The 20,986-nt window shown below is 37.9% G+C and overlaps 1 protein-coding gene and 1 non-coding gene across 3 annotated transcripts; both read left to right on the top strand.

Annotated features, from left to right (window-relative positions):
- Positions 1-3,258: 3,258 nt before the first annotated feature.
- Positions 3,259-3,346, top strand: TRNAS-GGA (transfer RNA serine (anticodon GGA)). Its single transcript has one exon. It is a non-coding gene; the product is annotated as a tRNA-Ser (tRNA).
- A 10,108-nt stretch (positions 3,347-13,454) lies between these two features.
- On the top strand, positions 13,455-15,927 carry LOC112707192 (14-3-3-like protein D). 2 transcript variants are annotated; one of them, XM_072201213.1, is made up of 7 exons: positions 13,455-13,762; positions 14,278-14,584; positions 14,681-14,768; positions 14,890-14,999; positions 15,097-15,245; positions 15,379-15,431; positions 15,518-15,927. In XM_072201213.1, exons 1-7 carry the CDS (start codon positions 13,690-13,692, stop codon positions 15,518-15,520), a joined length of 783 nt encoding a protein of 260 aa, XP_072057314.1. In that variant the 5' UTR covers positions 13,455-13,689; the 3' UTR covers positions 15,521-15,927. The 2 variants fall into 2 exon arrangements, with proteins under 2 accessions (XP_072057314.1, XP_025614612.1); XM_025758827.2 differs by having other exon boundaries at positions 13,457-13,762; positions 15,376-15,431.
- The last annotated feature ends 5,059 nt before the right edge of the window (positions 15,928-20,986 follow it).

The raw sequence follows: 20,986 nt of genomic DNA, 5'->3' as shown, positions 1-20,986 counted from the left end.
TATTATCACCATGGAGGGTCATGTAACATAGAGCCGGATGGAAGTGTGTCTTATGGTGGGGGACAAATTTTTGAGTTGCCTGGACTTGATGTAAACACACTGGATATCTTCTCAGCTCGGGACTACCAAAAGCACATTGGGTATGATAATGTGACTAAATGCTGGTAGTTGGTTCCTGATAGGCATATAAAGAGTGGTCTTCGAGCTATCACACATGATAAAGAGTTCATGGAGATATGTTTTCATGCTCAAAAGAACAAAGGAGTTGTCCATATATACTATGAGCATGAAGTTTCTGAACCTATTTTCATTGAAGAAGAAGAACCAGTGTCTAAAGAAAAGGAGTTAATGATCTTAGAACCAATTCCCAACCCAAACCTGAATAGCTCCACCCTAAAATCAATTCCTACAACAAAGCCTAGTAGTAAATTCAGTCCAACACCAAAACCAAAGACCCAACCCACTGTAAAATCTGTTTGTGCATCAAACCCACCACCAAAATCAAAAGTTCAACCCACTACAAAAATTGCTAGTCAACCCAATTCACCACCAAAAACAAAGGCCTAATTCACTACAAAAACTGTTAGTCAGCCCAACCCAAAAGGGTCTAAGAAGTCTGATACACCAAAGAGAGACCTTCAGAAAGGAAAAAGTGTAGCAGTACATGCTAGGAGACCCTGAACAAGAGCACCTGCTAATAGCACTCTAAGAAGATCATCTGTTAAGGATAAACAGACCCAAATTATGATAGTGACATTGTCAAGTTCAGACAAATTTTCGGACAATCATGACAATTATGATAGTGTGAAGGATGAAACTATATAACACCTTACCATATGCACATAATATATCATTTGTTTTTTGTAAGATACAACAGGCCAAATCGCCTATCCATCTTTAAAAAAAGAACAACTATTATAATCAGTAGCATACATACAAACACTAAAGTCCTATCCATTTTTAGAATCCTAACTTCAGGCTCCAAGCTTCCAAATTTTCAAGCAATCTTTATGTTCTATTCTTCATGGTCAATTAAAGGATTTGTTCTACTATTAAATGTTATCACATGTTCTTCCTGAATTTTATCTACCCACAGAAACAGCTCATACCACTTCTTACCTATAGTCTATACCCAAATTCAACAAAGATTGAAAGTGAATGAGCCACATTTATACCTAGAAAGACAGCAAATAAGAATAACGACTTACATTATAGTTTGGGCAACCAAATAAGAGCCTTCTTGAGTTAGTATCCGTCCCTAACCATTGCAGCACTGGTCTCGACTCGCACCCACACCAATCTGGCAAATGCGAATATCTGTTTCTAGTCATTCTACTAGCAATGCTTCCATTAGAGCGTGGGTTGTTCGAGTTCCCAACTGCGTTGCTCGCGTTAGCCATAATCGTGCGGCTTTGAAGATGGAGAAGAGAAGGTAACAGAAGAGAAGAGAAGAGAAGAGGGGGGTACTGCAAAGAGTGGTCTTCAAATTTGGGGAATAAGATTTTCAACTTTGATTTAGGGACCAAATTACACCCAAAAAGTTTATTAATCCACATCAACTAGCCGTTACCTGGCTAGCGTGTCACATAGGAGTCCATATCAGCTTTCTGGTGGTGCCAAATGGACGAAATGTTCCTAAAAGATGACTCTGGGTCTTGAAATGCAACTTTAGGGGCAAAAATAGATAATTATTAATTTTAGGGACTACTTTGAGTCTCGAGTGTAACTTCAAAAACACTTTGAGGCTTAATTCAAAATCATTCCTTTGACATTATTTAGATAAAAATACCCTCCCCTTTATAATCTCCATTCTTCGACCACCTATTTTGCCTTCAATGTTAGCTTTAGCTATTTTCAATGCCTCTCGCTTTGCAACTCTTGCTGCTTCTGCCGATGCAACAACCTCATTAGTAATTTTGATCTTTTCTGATTTTTGCCTCTTTATCTCCATTTTAAACAAGCTCTTTTTTGGATATATTCTGTAGTTTGATCTCTATCTATTAATTTTTTTCATTAACTCAGTCACATTAGCTTTTAATTTTTTGAGTTGCTTCACGAGTTCAAATTTTTTTTTCATCTTTGACTTGAGCCCCTCGTTCTCCTCCAACACACCCCGCAACCTCGTTTTCTTCTCTTCAATGTCAACTTTAGCTATTTTTAATTTCTCGCATAATTCAGCTTGTTGTTAACATGGTTCCGATTTTTTATGCTCTAGGTGACATAAGTACTTTGAATCTGCAATGTACTTTAAATATACTCTTCTAGGTACCCTGCCTCAGCAACATCCAATAAAAATTTTAATTTTGTCACTTCAGATTTTGCAGAGATAAGCTTTACTTTGAGCTACTTTATGTCCTCGTTTTCTAAATTTTTTATTTCAGTTCCAGGTTCATTGGTTGGGCCTAATGTATATTTCTTAGCACCACAAGCTAAATCAGTCTGGAGTTTGTTCACATGTTCCTCCAATGCTTTAACTTGAGCTCTTGACTGCTCCAAGTCTAAAGCTATGGCTTTATAAGCTTTCGATGCTTTCATAGCTTTTAGAGAGATCGTCTTTCTCTGGTCACTAATGCGCATGTTGCCAGTATTGGAAAAACAATAACAAATAGAAGACTATTATTTTGATTTTCATCCCAAACCATAGAGACCAAAACAATACTTATCTCTTAAAAACTTAGAATTAACTAAAAAGTGAAAACTAATGGCTTTTTATTTGAGTAAATATTTTAAAATAATTAATTTCTGAAATATGTATGGGGAGAAACGGGAAATAAAATATGCATGTCCACTTCGTGGAAGGATGGCATGCAGCTTTCTGCAACTCGCTTCTGACACTTCTGAGTTGCTGCGCTTGCGAACTGGAGCAACTAGTAAAATTTCTCCCTACCGCATGCAAAATGGGCTACCTCTGTGCCAGCGCATGTGAAGTGTGCCAATCCACTAATGGCACTTGCGAATTCACTAATTCTGGGTCATCACCTGCAAAATGGAGTGCAACAGTCGAGGCTATAATTTCCACTATATGAAAAGAATCCCACAAACAAAGAAATTGTACAATACAAATAGTACGAAATAACGTAAAAAAGGACTCATTAATGAATTTTTTTAGCCTACGGCCTAGAAGTTGGTTTTTTTTATAAAAAAAAAAATTATTTCGTATAGGTCGAATTGATTATTTATTTTATATGGGCGCCTATCCAAAAATGGAATATGAATCATTCACTATTGCTCCGGTTTCTGGGCCATAATCATCATGGGGGAGAGATGGCCGAGTGGTTCAAGGCGTAGCATTGGAACTGCTATGTAGGCTGTTTGTTTACCGAGGGTTCGAATCCCTCTCTCTCCATTAATTCATCAATCTGCAATATCTCAAATGCCAACGGATACCATTATTCCAACTTTAGTTGCTATGAATTTTCAATTCCAATTTTTTTGGTAATATGAAATGCAAAATACTGGAAAAAGTGAACAGGGAATGCAAATCGTCGTCCTCGTACGAGCATGCATTGACCATGATGCATGATGAAACATAGGCAAATGCAATAAATTTGCGAAGGTTTTTGTGGAATGGAAAGAGGGTTTTGTTTAAAAAAATTGTTAAGGTTGAAGGTTGTTGGCACAACAGAGGAAATAAGAATTGTTATTGTGATTTTGTTAAAAAAGCGAGTAGGACAAATATTAAGAAAAATCTTAATTGTTTAGATGAGTTTTATATTTCTGCATGACTGAGAAAGTTGTATGCCCCCTCTATTTCGCGAGCGCCACATGCGATTTTGAGTTCAATTCTATTTTCCGGAGCCTTCTACAAAGTAAACCTGCACATTTTCATACCCATTCCTCCTTATATGTATTTTAAGAACAGTTCTACTAAGTAGACAATAGAGATTGTGAACAATGGGTGGAGAATTTGGCCCAATGAAAATAAAAAAACACCACTCAAATTACTCAAATAAAAAATCTCATTCAGTTATTCCAAAATTTTAACCATCTCCTATACCCTAATTTACCAAATCAACATCTTCTTTCCCAAACCCTCTACCGCCACCCCTTCATCAACCATCTCCCTTCACCAGCATCAATCTTTCCCTCACCGGAACAACCATCCATGTAGTTATTAAAATAATCATTCGGCTATCTAATGAAATGACCATCCAGCATTTGTTAATTGTATATACTTAAACCGAATCGAACAAAATAACCATCCATTTAAGAATTAAGATAACCATTTGCATACCTAATGAATTGAACATCCAGCAAAAGTCAACCTATTAGCGGCAATTCCGAGTCGAATCTATGACGAAACCCCATCATCTGCACTGAACACTCCTCTAGGGTTGTACAACGATGCAAGTGGCTGTGTCGAAGAAGGATACCCTTCCGGAATGAACAGATCGTACAACATAAGGTTCAACCAGTCCACGTAGTTGTTAATGGCGGCAATAAGTAATACTGTAACGAAGATATCCGGCAACGGAGTAGTCACGCAACGACAACTTCGGCTAGGCGAGGTTGCAAATTTGCTTCGTGGGCTTCGAACCCAAACACGTGATGACCAGAGATGGAAGAGAAGGAGGAGTCGAATCAGTGAGAGGAAGGGCGGTGTCGATAAGGCGCGGCACAGCAGTAGCAATGACACGACGGGGAGGACAAACAATGAGGATAACGTGCGTCTCGGACGGCGCGACAGGAGGTGGCGGCAGCGTGATGGTAGTAGGCAGCGGCGTTGAGAGTTGTTGGGGTGACAGCGAAATGCGTGTGTTGACACAAGGTAAAAGTGTGAGAGGTACGTAATGTGAATTTATTTAATTATTAATCCTAATTTTTCAAATTTTCAAATTTAAAATTAAATAATTAATTAATAATCTGATTTTTAATTTTTATTCTACCTTTTTCTAATTTATTATTCACATTGTTCATAATTATCATTATTTCTCTATTTTTTTAATGAATTAACTGTTTTTAAATATTCATTTAAATATAATAGCCGAAAACAAACGCTATTATTAGGTGGATTTTTTATTAAATAAATAAAATAAATGTAATAATTACCGAAATAAATAATTTAAAAATATTTACCGTTTTACGTTTCCTAGTCTTATCTCGTTTACACTGTAAACGAGATGACATTGCATGTATCTCGTATACAGTGTAAACGAGATAAGGCACGTCAACTGCGCCGCGGCTATCTCGTTTATACTGTAAATGAGATGGACCCCTTATCTCGTTTACACTGTAAACAAGATAAGGCCTGACTACGCCTATAAGTATAAGTCATTTACAGCGTGTGTCTGGGTCCCATTTTGACTTAGTCAACCTGTTTTTCCCTCTTTTAACCCTTTCCTACCATATTTGAGACTGATACAGTGATGGCACGCCAGGTGGAGAACGATGGAGACATTAATAGACTGAACGAGACGTGACAATACGTCGGGGGGGCCGACTTTGAGGTTAGTTACGTTTTGTTTGGTTAATCTAAGTATGTGGATATTGTTAGGGTAGTCCTGTAGTAATAAGCACTGAGTAAAATGCTTTAGGCATTAGTCTGTAGGATGAATTTAGAACTGTATTTGCTTGTGTAAGATTGTTATGACTTAATTAAGATTTGTTTACTAGCATATGTAATTTAGAGACATGTGTAGACTAGAAACATGGAAGTATGTTCTTAAGTAGACTACAAAAATTTATGATTATCTCTTTATGAGTTAAATTTTTTTTATTCCACAGAGGCGTCGCCTTCTACTGTCCCGGTGAGTCAGCCATACCCTTCCTCCACTGGACGCCATCGTCCTGTATCTAGCTAAGGTCGGATTTGGCGATACGGTGCCCCTCAGGGACTTTACTTTTGACAATTCCGGATTTCGGCACTCGTGGAGCGATGACGTCCGGAGACGTACACATTTCATCTCCCGTAGGGTGAGGTCACTATCACCCTGCAAGACGTGGCGTACCACCTAGGCCTACGCGCACACGGGAACCCGTTGGGGGTGCCTTTGTGACTTTGATAGGTGGTACCACACGGAGACGTGGGCCATGATGGAGCAGCTATTTGGTGCCAGGCCTCTGGTGGTGGCACAGCAGGCTTCGCAGAGGAAGGAGTCCTTCACGCTGAAGCTTATGTGGTTGCGTGATCGTGTCCGCCAAATGCCCTCGACCGACGAACCGGAGACCCTTCGACAGTATGCCAGGTGCTATATTATGTTACTGATCGGAGGGTATCTGTTGACAGACAAGTCCAACATTCTGATGCACATACGTTGGCAACCGCTTTTTTGGGACTTCGCGGAGTGTAGGGCGTTATCATGGGGCTTGGATGTGTTGGTCTGGACGTACCAGTCACTCTGTTTGGCGGCACAGCGGGCGTCACAGACATTGCCGGTTGCACTTCGCTTTTGATGAGCTGGATTTATCAGAGATTTTCTCAGTGATGTCCACTAGATAGAGGAACCTACCAGTATCCGCTAGCTACGAGGTAATCAAATATTATTCATTAAATATTGTTGTCAATTCATATGGAGTGTTACTTAACGAATCGTATATGTCTCAGTTACTATTAGGTTTGTTGGATTACAGCAGCAAAATAGGGATCAGCATCAGGCCAAGGTCCTGCATTGGAGGGTTTCGATCAACCGGTTACAGTTTGATGAGGTTAGTCATGAAATAAAATATATTGTGATTTTAAATACTTGTGTTCTATTACAATTAGATAGATAGTGTATGGTTACTGATGTCAGACATATTTTTTTATTCAGTTTGCATGGATAGTCTATGATGACCCTGCGATGCAGGCCCTATGCCCGCACTGGTTCCGTGAGGAGGAGGAGTGGGGTACCTGGTTGTCAACCGTCCTGCTGGTTTGCTTCAATATTGTCCGATTAGGGAGAAGTAGGTGCCAGGCACTCTAGTAAATCTTGACAGGTATGAATCGTGGATAATTTCTTGAAAGTTATATGACTGTAGTTGTTTTTTATTCTGATAGTGATACTATTTTATTTACTTACTGTGTTGAACAATAGGTATCTCCCCACCACTGGGCGTGGTGAGGATGTCTGGTGGCCGGAGTGACTCCAGCAGTGGTACGATGGTTGGACCCAGAGGTTCGACCCTGGTCGCAGGATCACCATGCATCATTTCAAAATCTGGTAGACACGGGCCTTCCAGTCGCCATCCGATGCATGACTGGGTTAGGACGCAGCATCATCCCATGCCACTCTGCCCACATCGACTCGTCAGGGATAAGGGGAAACTCCATCTCGTACACCTTGAACACAGCTTCCTGTTTGTACAAAGGATGCACATACGGGGCCCACTCAATGCTAGCTACGGCGCACCCAGCAAGTGCGTGGTAGCACGGATAGTGGAGATGTTAGAATAAGCCACAATCACACGTATCATCCAATAGCCGAACACGGAAAGAACCTTCCCCCATCCCTCGAACGGCTCTAGCTCCTCCACAACAAACACAGAGGCCCGCCTGTCACAATGAGTGACATGCATCTTTGGTATCCTTCTCTGTTCTTCTCAATGGCGGCCAAGAGTCTCTGTGAGAATCGGCATTCAGCAGCCAGTTGTGACAGCGCCTCTCTGCCTTTCGTCACAAACAACTTCTGCAATCTTTCGTACGTGATGCGCACAATGGCAGAAATCGGCAAGTATCGGGTCCCCTTCAACACTGCATTGATGCACTCGGACAAATTTGTGGTCATGTGGCCAAACCACCGCCCGCTGTCGTAATGTTGTAGCTAAATCTCCTTCCTGAAACAACCCGCCCAGTCCACCATCGACGGGGAGACTCCTATCAAGGCATCCAAGTACCACTCGTACCCAGCCTTGCTTGGACTATAAGCAGCGTTAATGAGGTATCTCTTGCCCTCGGCTGACTTGAACTGAGTCATGAAATTCGCAGCCATGTGTCTGATGCAGTAAGCATGGAAGGCTCTTGGGGGATACCAACCACTATCATCGGAGCTTAGCGCAGCCTTGATGACCTGAGATCTGTCGGAGATAACCAGCAGGCTGTCTTGTGGGGTGACGTGGCATCTCTGATTAGTAAGGAAGAACGATCATGACTCGGTGCTCTCCGACTCCACAATGGCAAAAGCAATAGGTAGGATATTGCTATTCCCATCTTGTGCCACTGCAATAAGCAACACTCCACCGTACCTGCCATATAGATGAGTACCGTCTACAGAGACAAAGGGCTTGCAATGCTTGAAGGTCTCGACACATGACGGGAAAGCCAAAAATACCTTGTCGAACATACTGCAGCGTGTACCAGGAGGTGTCCATTATAGAACGGTTTGACGCGTAGGTCACAAATGGTACCAGGAAAATAGCTCTACAGTGCTTGAAGCAGCTTCGACACCTTATTGTACGACTCTTCCCAATCCCTGTATATCTGTGCAATTGCCTTCTGCTTGGTCATCCACACCTTTTTGTAGGATGGTTTGAAGTGATAGCTTGCCTGGATCGTACCTTACAAAACTGGAATGCTTACAGAGGGGTTGGACTGAATCAACGGCAAGATGACCATGCAGATCAGACTGCTATCTAACTGACGATGGTCTTGAGACATGGTGGGTGCTAGACAACTATGCACTCCACCAACCCTCCGAACCTCCCTGAACACAACAAAATAGTATTGCTTTAGCCATGTTGGACACCTACTTAATATATCGTACAGAAGTACTGAAAAGCGCAACTAAATTTAAGCTTACCAATAACCAAGGTTCTGCCGAAGGGCCACACGAAGACTCCATTGACACCCATTTTCAACTTGACGACACTGCACATGGTACTTTAACCAATCCGATTCGATCACACGTACTCCGCACTCCTGCGAATACTGTAGTTCTTCACACCCTAAAGCACTATCTCTCGGCTTCTAAACTTGTGGCTGACCCAAAACTCTACACCGCCGTCTAGGTTGTAATCCTCTTCACCCGTGTCAGGAAACAGAGTCCTCTCATGCATGGCGTCCAGATCCAAACTGTGATAGTGAGTTGGCACTGCAGATAGCGGCAGAATTGGGTGAGTGGAGGCAGGACATGGCATGCCACAGTCTGGACAAGTATCTCTGAAACACACTCATCCTCATTCCCACCATCGGACAAGTCGATGTCCGCACTGTCTGCCACATAATCCTCGTCCGACTCCTCCTCACCCACCCATGCCTCATCCATTGGAATGGCGACATGAATGGGCGGTGGTGGGAGAGGTCGGTCGTCCTGTACATAGGTCGAGTGTACGGAACTCCCATCATCATTGTGTCCCACCTCTGCGGAAAGCTCCATTACCTGCTCCACCATGATCCTCCCATGGATGTTGAATATCAGGCGCACATGCTCGTCCCCTTGAAGTCGGAATAGTCGAGATCGGAAGACTCCGTTACCCATGTGTGCCAGTAACCTATACGCCACCCTTCCGATTTCCATCGCTTATGTTCCACTGAGCTTGCTCAATATCAAACTCTTCAAATCCGACAACATTTCCACATGCTGAGTGGGAAACAATATCGGATCCTCACACTCAAATGTTACCCCGTTGTCGCCATTTCTCATACGACAATTCGGATAAACAAGCACAACTATGTATGGACTATTACTGGCCATTAATGTCTTGTATTCATGAGAAATATGAGACACAAAAAGGATAGGAAAAATTTGTGAGGAATACTAAGGGTTAGACATCCTTTTATAGCTGCTGTGATTGTCTTCTATATATCTCATTTACAGTGCAAATGAAATGAATATTTCATGTATTTCATTTACAGTGTAAACAAGATACGTGTCTATCTCCTTTACACTGTAAACGAGATAGCCGCAGTGCAGCTGACGTGTTTTATCTCGTTTACAGTGTAAACGAGATGATGTCATCTCATTTACAGCATAAACGAGATAAGACTAAAAATCGCAAAATGATAAATATTTTTTAAATTATTTATTTTGATAATTATTACATTTATTTTATTTATTTAAATAAAAAATTCATTATTAGGTTTGAATTTTAGCCTCGGACAAAGTAAGCAATAAACCGAAAATCTATATATTAGATATCAACCATCAATCATTTTCTTTTAAAAAACAAATTTAATATAAACAATATTTGATGCTAATTTTTAAATTATGATAAAAAAAACAATATATTTGCCCAAAAACTTTTTGTATTAACGGATAAAAAATTGATTGAATCTAATCTTTACAGCTAAATATTTAAGTTTATCCTCTATTAATCTTTTCTAAACGTCTCATCTTATTTTATTTTATTTCCTTTTTGACAAACAAATCAGTGAATCACATCCTCAGAACTGATTCTAACCATACCAAGGAACCTATAATGACAATGACATAGGAATATAGTTTGCTGAACAAAATTAATTTTATAATGAGTTATTAGTAGTTTTCTAAGCTACTTTAAAAATGGCACTACAACTTGTAATAATTGGTCTAATATGACCAATTTTTTTTAATTATTTTATCATAGTACACCCCAAAAATAAAGATTTTAATTATTTTAGAGTAAATTATTATTTTTACCCACGAAAATTGAAAATACTGACATATCTACTCATAAAAAAAAGAACTTATTATTTGTACCCATGAGATATGGGTTCTGTACAACAAAATTATCTAAACACTAAAAAATCATCTAAAATTTATAAATTATCTTTATCTTCACCCCCACTTTTCTAATCTCAAATTCCAACACCACCTAAACTCTTCTTTACCACCACTCTCATCCCCAACTACCATAATCATTGCCGCCATCCAAAAGCTTCCCAGACGACCTCTCTCCACGCAGTCTCTGCTCTCTTGGCCCTCCCTTCTCTCAGTTACAGAGGCATCCTCACTCACCATAATCACGTCCCTCATCCTTCCTCGCACGCCACCCTCAGCTGGCTCAGACCACCTCCAGTGATCTCAAACTCCCTCAGATCGTCGCCGCCAGCTTAGTCCTTGTCAGATCTATTCCTTTTCGTCATAAACTCAAGACATTTTTTAATTCAGAATTTTTACTACTCAACATCCATTTAAAACATTCAAAAACAAAAATTTCAAATTTACAATCAGAGCTTCTGGATCTGGTACCAACCTCTCTGGATGCAGAATCAAGCTCTCTAGACGAAGGCGGTTGTGGGTGGTGCGAAATAGACTTGGATGAAGAAGCCGACGACAGAACCCCTTTGAACCCCAGTGTCGCGCAACGAACGGCCAGCAACAATGCCGTCATGAAGGAGAAGCGGAGAAAATAAGGCGAAAACAAGTTCTATTTACCTTGATGAAGTAGTAACGGGGAAAGGCGAAGATCTCGGATCCGTGGGTTCCGACGCGAATTTCTAATCGTGGCTATGCTACCACCACTTAACGACGGTCTTTCCTTGGGATCGAAAAGATGAGACACGAGGCTACGGATGACGACGACATCACCAGAGAGAACAATAGCACGTAACAGAGAGAGAAGAAAAAAGGGGGAGACTGACTTTTTGGAACAGATTTTGGTTTGAGAAGGGATAAAAAAAAAAGAGGAGAAAAGACAATGGTAGTAGTGATGGAGACTGGAGAGAAGGATAATTTAAAAATTTTATTTAATTTATTAGGGTTTGAATAATTTTACTTGCAAAAGTCATTTTCTATAGGTACAAATGATAATTTTTGTCTTTCATAGATAAATATATCAACATTTTTAATTTTTATGAATAAAAATAATAATTTACTCATTATTTTATCATAAACCGATAGCAATATGAAGTAATGTACGGCAGTATTTAGGAAAATTACATTTTAAAAATGGATTAAATTGATGTGCACATTGGGATACGCATGCATAGGATAATCTAGAGAGAACATTAGTGTCAACTAATGTAGGTGCAATAATGTTTAAAGAGCATATAATTCTTCAAAAGAGAAGGAAGAATAAGAAAAAGAGCCATCATTTTCGGTGACAATAATATTAGGAATACTTTTGAAAGAAAAACAAACCACAACATATACACAGAATTGTGGAAAGACAGCTCTGCCTCATACAAAAGAGACAAAAATTATGGGCAATTTTTAGACATTTTCCTCATAAATAATGAGTTAGATACTTTTATGATTTGTTCAATAATTATTAGATAAATTTAATTATATTATTATAATTAATATTAATTATTTATTTAATTTGAGTTTTAAAAATTAAATTATTCAATTATAATAAATTTTTTATAAATTATAAAATTTTTTAAAAATCTTAATTTATAATTTATAATTTTTTTCAAGCCATCTAATTTATTATTCAATTCTAACTAAAAAAATAAATAAAAAAAATATTTGTCTAAGAATTTGAATAATTTATATCTCTTGTTTACTTTTCTATGACAAAACATATGTTAAAGGTAAATAATATCACGAGTAGGAATGACAATAAAATTTTATAGGAACAAAGATTTTTCTTTTATTTTTCATTTTCTATTTTCGTTTAATAAAATATCTCTTATTTTCGTTATAAATTTCTATTTAATTTTTTTAAGAAAGCGGATATATGAGAATATTTATGGATATTAAATTTTAAAAAAATTAAAAAATAACTATAATAAAATTTAATACAATTCAATTAAATGTATTAAATTAAAACACAATCTAAATATAAATTTAACGTAATTAATATACATACAAAATTCATAACATACAAATTAAAAAAAATAAAATAAAAAACTTCCAAAAATAATATAACAATTTGTGGTGGTTAATCATAGTTGGATAATAATACTCATTTCTTGTAATAACACAAATTTAAATAATTAATTGTTATAATTTTAAATATTATACACATTATTAATTTGTTTTTTGACAAAACTTAAAAAAAAAATCATTAAACATTCAATACTTACATAAGGATATAAAAAAACCTGACTTTTTATTTTTAAGAAAATTGACTAAAAATCACCGAATATATATATAAAAGGAAATTCGATCAACTAAAATATTACTTGTGAGTTGTGACAAACAAGCACGTAGTTTAGTTGGCAAAAATTTTTTACTTGAAAATTTGCTTTTCGTTTTGAATATAAAAAATTATAATATTTTGGAGGAACTATTTAATCTATTAAAATATTATAAATTAATAAATTAGTAATTAGTATGTTAGATAATAAATATTCTCGTCGAAAAGAAAAATATATGTAATTTTGTTTGATACAAAATATTTATTACAGCGCTTAATTAGCACAGCATATTTTTTTCTTGACCACATTCTCCTACCTTATTTTTCTCTAATGTCATTAGATTAGATTTATGGTTCTAATTAGACTTTAATTTTCATATAAAAAAAAAGTAAGAAAACGAGAAACATTTAATTGGCCATGGATGTTAACGTGGCAATCTGTGACTGGCTAAAAATTTTTACTTTAGATTTTAGAGGAACACGCGGAGCTGAATGATTGGGTAGAAGTGGAGTTAGTCTCCGCCTGTCGCGCACGTAGGCAAATCCGTGCGAGTCCCTCGTCTTTGTCGAGCATCAAAAGGACCGAACAGCATAAAAATAAAGAAAAGTAAAGGGCAAATTCGACATTTCACTCACCCCACTTCCCTTTCCCTACCGATTACAGAACCCGAGCACGAAGAATAACAGAGACACAGAAACAGAGAGAGAGAGAGAGTGTTTGATAATTTGTGAGAGAATTTCTCAGAAACCCTAATTTCGGAGAGATCGGTGATGGCTTCCTCCAAGGACCGTGAGACCTTCGTCTACGTCGCCAAGCTCGCCGAGCAGGCTGAGCGTTACGAAGGTTTACGGCTTCTTCCTTTTCTTCTCGGATCCCCTCACATCGATGTGCTTGAATTTTTTCGATAACTGATGTTTTTCAAATTGCTTGTTTTTAGTTGATTTATGCTCTTCTTTGATTTTATAGCAGTTTCTGTGGAAAAAAATTATTCTTTTTTCGATGAGTTTGGCTTACTGCATACTGTTCACTGTCAGTTTGGTTGTAAGGTGAGTACAGAAAAGGAGATTGGTTAGGTTTAGGTTTCTCTTACTGTTGGAAGTCCTCAATTATTTTGTAGTTTCATTTTGCTGATTTTGTTTCCTTAGAGAAATTTTGGAGATTGGTTAGAGTTTGAAGATTTGAGCATGTGATTAATTTTTGAAACTTTGGGGCTGCATGTTCAAGTTGTGGAAATGATAGTTTTAACTTTTTGAGTATTATAGTTGATTGAAGGGTGTTCTCATTTTGCCTTTGATCTTGTCAAATGCGAAGCTTGGCTGATGATGCTTTTGTCCTTTTGTGCTTGTGAATTGTGACAGAGATGGTGGATTCAATGAAGAAGGTCGCAAATCTTGATGTTGAACTCACTGTTGAGGAGCGGAATCTTCTCTCTGTTGGTTACAAGAATGTGATTGGAGCTCGCAGAGCATCTTGGAGGATCTTGTCTTCCATTGAGCAAAAGGAGGAAACTAAGGGGAATGAAGTAAATGCGAAGCGGATTAAGGAGTACAGGAACAAGGTTGAGGCAGAGCTTACAAACATCTGTAACGATGTTATGAGGGTGATTGATGAACACCTTATACCTTCGGCTACAGCTGGTGAATCAACTGTGTTCTATTATAAAATGTTAGTATTCAAGTCTGATTCGTCATTACAGGTTCAGTGTTATATTTTTTGTTATGGATAAGGTGACTGTAAGGTGTTTGAATAATCTATTAACAGGAAAGGAGATTACTATCGTTATCTTGCTGAATTTAAGAGTGGCAATGAGAAGAAGGAGGCTGCTGATCAGTCAATGAAAGCATATGAGGTGCTGTTTATATTATTATATATTGTTTTTGCTGTTTACACTTTGACTGCATCTTCTTTGCTATCATGTACCAAAGATATCTTCGGATCTGCCAATAAATATTGCTTTTTGTTTATTGCAGTCTGCTACCACTGCAGCAGAGGCTGAATTACCCCCGACACATCCCATTCGTTTGGGTCTTGCTTTGAATTTCTCAGTTTTCTATTATGAGATCTTAAATTCACCTGAGAGGTTTGTCATTTTCATTTTCCATCCTGAATTATAATGGTAGATTGGCAACTTAGTGTTCAGTATGGGATATGCAACTTAAGCATTTTCCAATTTTCAGGGCCTGTCATCTTGCAAAGCAAGCTTTTGATGAAGCTATTTCCGAGCTTGATACCTTGAATGAGGATTCATACAAAGATAGCACCTTGATCATGCAACTTCTCAGGGACAACCTTACCTTGTGGACTTCTGACATCCCAGAAGATGGAGGTAGTTAATAGTTACTTGTAGAAATTCAAGTAACCTTGGTCTATTGTTTTTCTATTACTTTTGCTAATATATGTAATAAGAGATGGCACTAGTTTCCGATGAATGTTCACTCCATTTTTCTTGATTGCAGAAGATGCCCAGAAAGTCAATGGCACTGCCAAGCTTGGGGGAGGTGAGGATGCTGAGGTTAGTGCTTCTCTCAACTTGGTTCCTATAATTTCATTTCTGTTTGATTGCATCAATTCATTCATCTAATTGCCTTCTTTTTGCAGTGAGTTGATGCTTGGTGCAACCTCCATAGGACTTTGATGCATGTGTTTGGGAATGAAACAAGAGGGCTGAGCACTCATCTGTGTATTAGCTAGAGATAGGGTTTTTCTATTTGTTTCCTCTTCTCTCTCTCTTTTTCTCTTTCACTTTCTCTCTCTCATCTCTGTTGTCTTCTTGATTGGTCATACTTCCCAATAGGGGAAAAAGAAACAAACTCCATTTGTGCTATAATTATTGTATGGTCTTTATTTTGTGTGGTGGCTGGAAATGGTCTGTTTCATTCCCTGCCTTTCCTCCTTTGTGGGGAAATTGATTGATGAGTATTGCTTATGTTGTAATCCCCTATTTCCAATGAAATACTGCAACTTCATATGGAAATACTGATGTATTCCATATTGATTTTTAGATGATACTTCATGGCATTTTACTTTGACTTCTAAACCTTCACAATATCATATATTTTGAAAAGATTGGTACATTGGGTTACTACTCTCATTTTCATGGCAGTGGACCAACCATACATGTAACTGAATGCAAAGTTAATATTAGGTAAATCTATGAGTCTAATCATGACATGGGGTATGATTGAAAAGGTAAGAAACTACTGAAGAGTGTGTAATGTTTTAATTTTTGTATAGGGTTGGAAGTTTGAAGTGCAGTGTACCAGGCCAAGTTTAAGTTTACGAAAATTGAATTCAATTTATTAACAATCAAGGCTAATTGAAAAGTTTAAGTTTGGCTCAGTTAAAACTCAAGAGTTGGCTCAAATAGTATATCCATAATTTGTGTATATATATATATATAAAGAAAATTATAAATTTTATATCAAAAGAGAAATATAAAAATGTATTCTTTTATCATAAATAACCTGGTTAAATTCGTCTTATTTATTTATTAATTATTTAATCTGCAATAAAATAGATTAAAAAAATATGATTTAGATGCGATATAAATAAAGCCATTTTAACTTCACATATTTAGTAAACATGCATGTCATATAAATTAAAAGTATAAATAAGTAAATATGTATTAATAGTAATAATAAGTAACATAATTATAATCAAGTTCATGAGTCCAATTAATCGAGTTTATCCATACTCAAATTCCATTTAATATATGAGCTGAAATTTAAGTTTAGACTTTGTTCACATACTCGTAATTTTAATGATCTGAATTTGAATTTGTTAAGAAGTCAGTTTGAGTGTTTATCAATTACTTTGGGTCTTGATTGATACTGATACACAATGTCATCATTGCTCTTTACATAATCTCATGGCTAGTAATATAAAAGATCATTTACACATAACTTTCAAATACCATTACCTTTACCATAGTTCACCTGAGGGAAGTATACTGAAGAAAAGAATAAAAGAAAGAGATGCATTATTTGTAATTATCATCCCATGTGAATCCTATATGCTTTATTTAATAGTAATAGTAAAAGAGTATGATGTTGACTTATTCTATGAATAAGGATGAATTATATATCAGTTATCACACATCTCTCAGAAAATGAAAGGGATTATTAAAAAATTAAGGGATTTCACTTCACACATCATTTGAGGCTGCTGATTTGGGAAGAAGATGGGATGATCCCAAAAGATGCTAAAAAAAGAAAGCTCTGTCAGTGTAAATAACACACTTCTTAACCAGTAGTGGCTACCGTTAAAGGCACGTGCACCTATTCAATAATTTTCCACTCCAAATATTTTTCCCCCACAAAACTCACTTCATTCCATAGAAGTTTAGAAAAATTCTTAAAAGGAGTGTTAGGAATTAGCAGGTTTTATAATTTGTAGCTATTAATTAATTATTATTAATATTTTTAATAGTGTGAGATTATATTTATAGTGTGAGATTATTTACTTTTTTTATTAATTAAGTAATTAATAAAAGTGCCTGTCTTTAAATTTTCTCAATTCTTAAATATTTGGTATATGCATTTTTTTAATATTGATATCTACTGTACAAAACATAAAAGTAAGAAAGTAAAAGTAATTAATCTGTTGGTCCCTATAGTTTTGCAAAATTTTTAATTAGGTTTCTATATTTTTTTCTTTTTAATTGAGTCATTGCACTAATTTTTTTTAATTGAGGCTCTACACTTTTTTTTCCTTTTATTTGAGTCACTGTATCAATTTTTTTTAGTTGGATCTCTATACAATTAAGTCAATTACTACTAAACAACAACAACAACAAAGCCTTGTCCCACTAAGTGGGGTCAGCTACATGAATCAAACGACGCCATTGTGCTCTGTCATGTATCATGTCTACAGAGAGACCGTTTACATGTAGATCTCGTTTGACCACCTCATGGATGGTCTTCTTAGGTCTTCCTCTGCCTTTCGCCCTTTGTCCATCTTCCATCTCATCCACCCTCCTGACTGGATGTTCTATCGGTCTTCTTCTCACATGTCCAAACCACTTGAGACGCGATTCAACCATCTTTTCCACAATAGGTGCTACTCCAACTCTCTCCCTTATATCTTCATTCCTTATTTTATCCAATCGCGTATGACCACTCATCCATCTCAACATCTTCATCTCTGCCACACTCAGCTTATATTCGTGCTCCCCTTTAGCCGCCCAACACTCCGTACCATACAGCATAGCCGGTCTTATAGCGGTGCGATAGAATTTACCTTTAAGTTTTAAAGGCACTTTTTTGTCGCATATAAAACCAGATGCACTCCGCCATTTTGACCAACCTGCTTGGATCCTATGATTTACATCATGTTCAATCTCTCCATTATCTTGTATGATGCACCCAAGATACTTAAAACTTTTAACTTTTCGTAGGGTGTTCTCTCCAATTTTCACCTCTATATTGGAGTTTTCCCTTCTCAGACTGAACTTACATTCCATATATTCCGTCTTGCTACGGCTTATGCGCAGACCATACACTTCTAGAGCTTCTCTCCATAACTCCAACTTCTTATTTAGGTCTTCCCTTGACTCTCCCATAAGGACGATATCATCGGCAAAAAGCATGCACCATGGCACAGGCTCTTGGATGTGCTCTGTGAGTACTTCTAAGACTAATGTGAAAAGGTATGGACTTAAGGATGATCCCTGGTGTAATCCTATACCAATAGGGAATTCCTCTGTCACACCACCTTGAGTCTTCACACTAGTTGTGGCCCCATCATACATGTCTTTAATTGCCCGAATATATGCGATCCTTACTCTCCTCTTTTCTAAAACCTTCCATAAAACCTCCCTTGGTACCCTATCATACGCTTTTTCCAAATCAATAAACACCATGTGTAGATCCCTTTTATTACTACGATACCTCTCCATCATCCTTCTTAATAGGTATATCGCTTCAGTGGTAGATCTGCCTGGCATAAATCCAAATTGGTTCTCTGTTACTTGTGTCTCTTTTCTCAACCTCCGTTCTATCACCCTTTCCCATAACTTCATAGTATGACTCATAAGCTTAATCCCTCTATAATTTCCGCAACTTTGTATATCCCCCTTATTCTTGTAGATAGGTACCAAGGTGCTCTTTCTCCACTCATCAGGCATCTTCTTTGACCTTAAAATCTCATTAAAAAGCTTGGTTAACCAGTTGATGCCTTTTCCTCCAAGACCCTTCCAAACCTCAATCGGGATATTATCAGGTCCTACTGCCCTGCCATTTTTCATCTGCTTTAGAGCCTCTTTTACCTCGAAGTCTCGAATCCTTCGATAGTAGTCAAAGTTTTGATCTTCTTCCCTTGTGCATAATCGACCAAGGCTCGGAAGAGTCTTCTGTCCCTCATTAAATAACTCGTAGAAGTAGCTCTTCCACCTTTCATTAATCTTCTCCTTTTGAGCCAACACCTCTCCATCCTTATCCTTTATGCACTTAACCTGATCCAAATCTCTCGTTCTTCTTTCCCGGCTCTTTGCAATTCTATATATACCTTTTTCTCCTTCTTTCGTGCCCAAAGACTGGTAGAGACCCTCATATGCTCTTGTTCTTGCTTCACTTACAGCCACTTTTGTCTCTTTCTTAGCCGCTTTATATTTTTCCCAGTTATCTGCATTGCGGCATAAAGACCACTCTTTAAAGCATTCTCTTTTTATCTTTATCTTTTCTTGTATACTCGCATTCCACCACCAGGACTCCTTGTCTCTTGGTCCTATTCCTTTAGATTCACCAAAACTTTCTTTTGCTGTTCTTCTAATAACTTCTGCCATCTCCCTCCACATCTCTTCCGCGCTTCCATTCCCATCCCACTTTGCCTCTTCTCCTACCCGTCTTAGGAAGCTTCTTTGTTCCTCACCTTTCATCTGCCACCACCTCGTCCTTGGGTTCTTCGTATGATGTCTTTTCCTCAACTTTTGCTCAACGCGAAAATCCATGACGAGCACCCTATGTTGTGTTGTCAAACTCTCTCCCGGGATAATTTTACAGTTAATGCAAAATTTTCGGTCGACTCTCCTCAACAAGAAGAAGTCGATTTGAGAGCTTGTCATGCCACTCTTATAGGTTATAAGATGTTCGTCTCTCTTTTTAAAACATGTATTTGCGATGAGAAGATCAAAAGTTGAGGAAAAGTCCAAAATAGTTTTACCCTCGGCATTGATCACCCCGAAACCATGGCCTCCGTGAATACTCCCATATCCAGTCACTTCTCTCCCAACATGGCCATTTAAATCTCCTCCTAAGAAAATCTTATCTCTCAAAGGTATGCCTTGAACCAAACTCTCTAGATCCTCCCAAAACCTTATCTTGTGTTGTTCGTCTGAACCCACTTGCGGTGCATAGGCGCTAATCACATGGAAAGCACCTCCCTCCACCACAAGTTTGATAGAGATGATCCGATCTCCCACCCTCTTGACATCAACTACGTCCTTCTTCCACTGCTTATCCACAATTATTCCAACTCCATTCCTATTCTTCACCTTTCCTGTATACCAAAGTTTGAAACCATAAGAATCCAACTCCCTAGCCTTTGCACCAACCCATTTCGTTTCTTGTAGGCACATAATGTTAATCTTCCTCCTTGTCATGGTGTCCACCACCTCCATGGACTTTCCTGTTAGAGTGCCTATGTTCCATGTCCCAAATCTCAACCTTTTGTCGCTTCGACCTTTACCTTTTTCTTTGTGAACTAGCTTATTTACCCTCGTCCGTTCACGAAAACGCGAGAACCCTTGCTCATTTAACACTACATCCGGGCACCGATGCAGCGGCTCTTGCTTTGACACCGTACTCGAGCTATACGGCGCGTTACTTCCGGGTAACGACCTAGCTTTAGCGCAATAATGTCTTTGATTCATGTCATGGGGGGTTCGGCTATATTTTTACGTTGGTTGCCGAAGACCTAACACAACCCTCCTCCTTTATCCGGGCTTGGGACCGGCTATGTACCGCAAGTGTAACATAGGCGGAGTTAAGTCAATTACTACTAAGAAGGACCTAATTGAAAAAAAAATTAATGCAAGGACCAATAAAAAGAAAAAAATAAAGAGACCTAATT

Source organism: Arachis hypogaea, chromosome 8, assembly GCF_003086295.3.
Source record: "Arachis hypogaea cultivar Tifrunner chromosome 8, arahy.Tifrunner.gnm2.J5K5, whole genome shotgun sequence".
In the NCBI taxonomy this organism is placed as follows: Eukaryota; Viridiplantae; Streptophyta; class Magnoliopsida; order Fabales; family Fabaceae; genus Arachis; species Arachis hypogaea.
The sequence above is the reverse complement of the archived record's forward strand: the minus strand, read 5'-3'. Positions and strand labels throughout refer to the sequence as shown.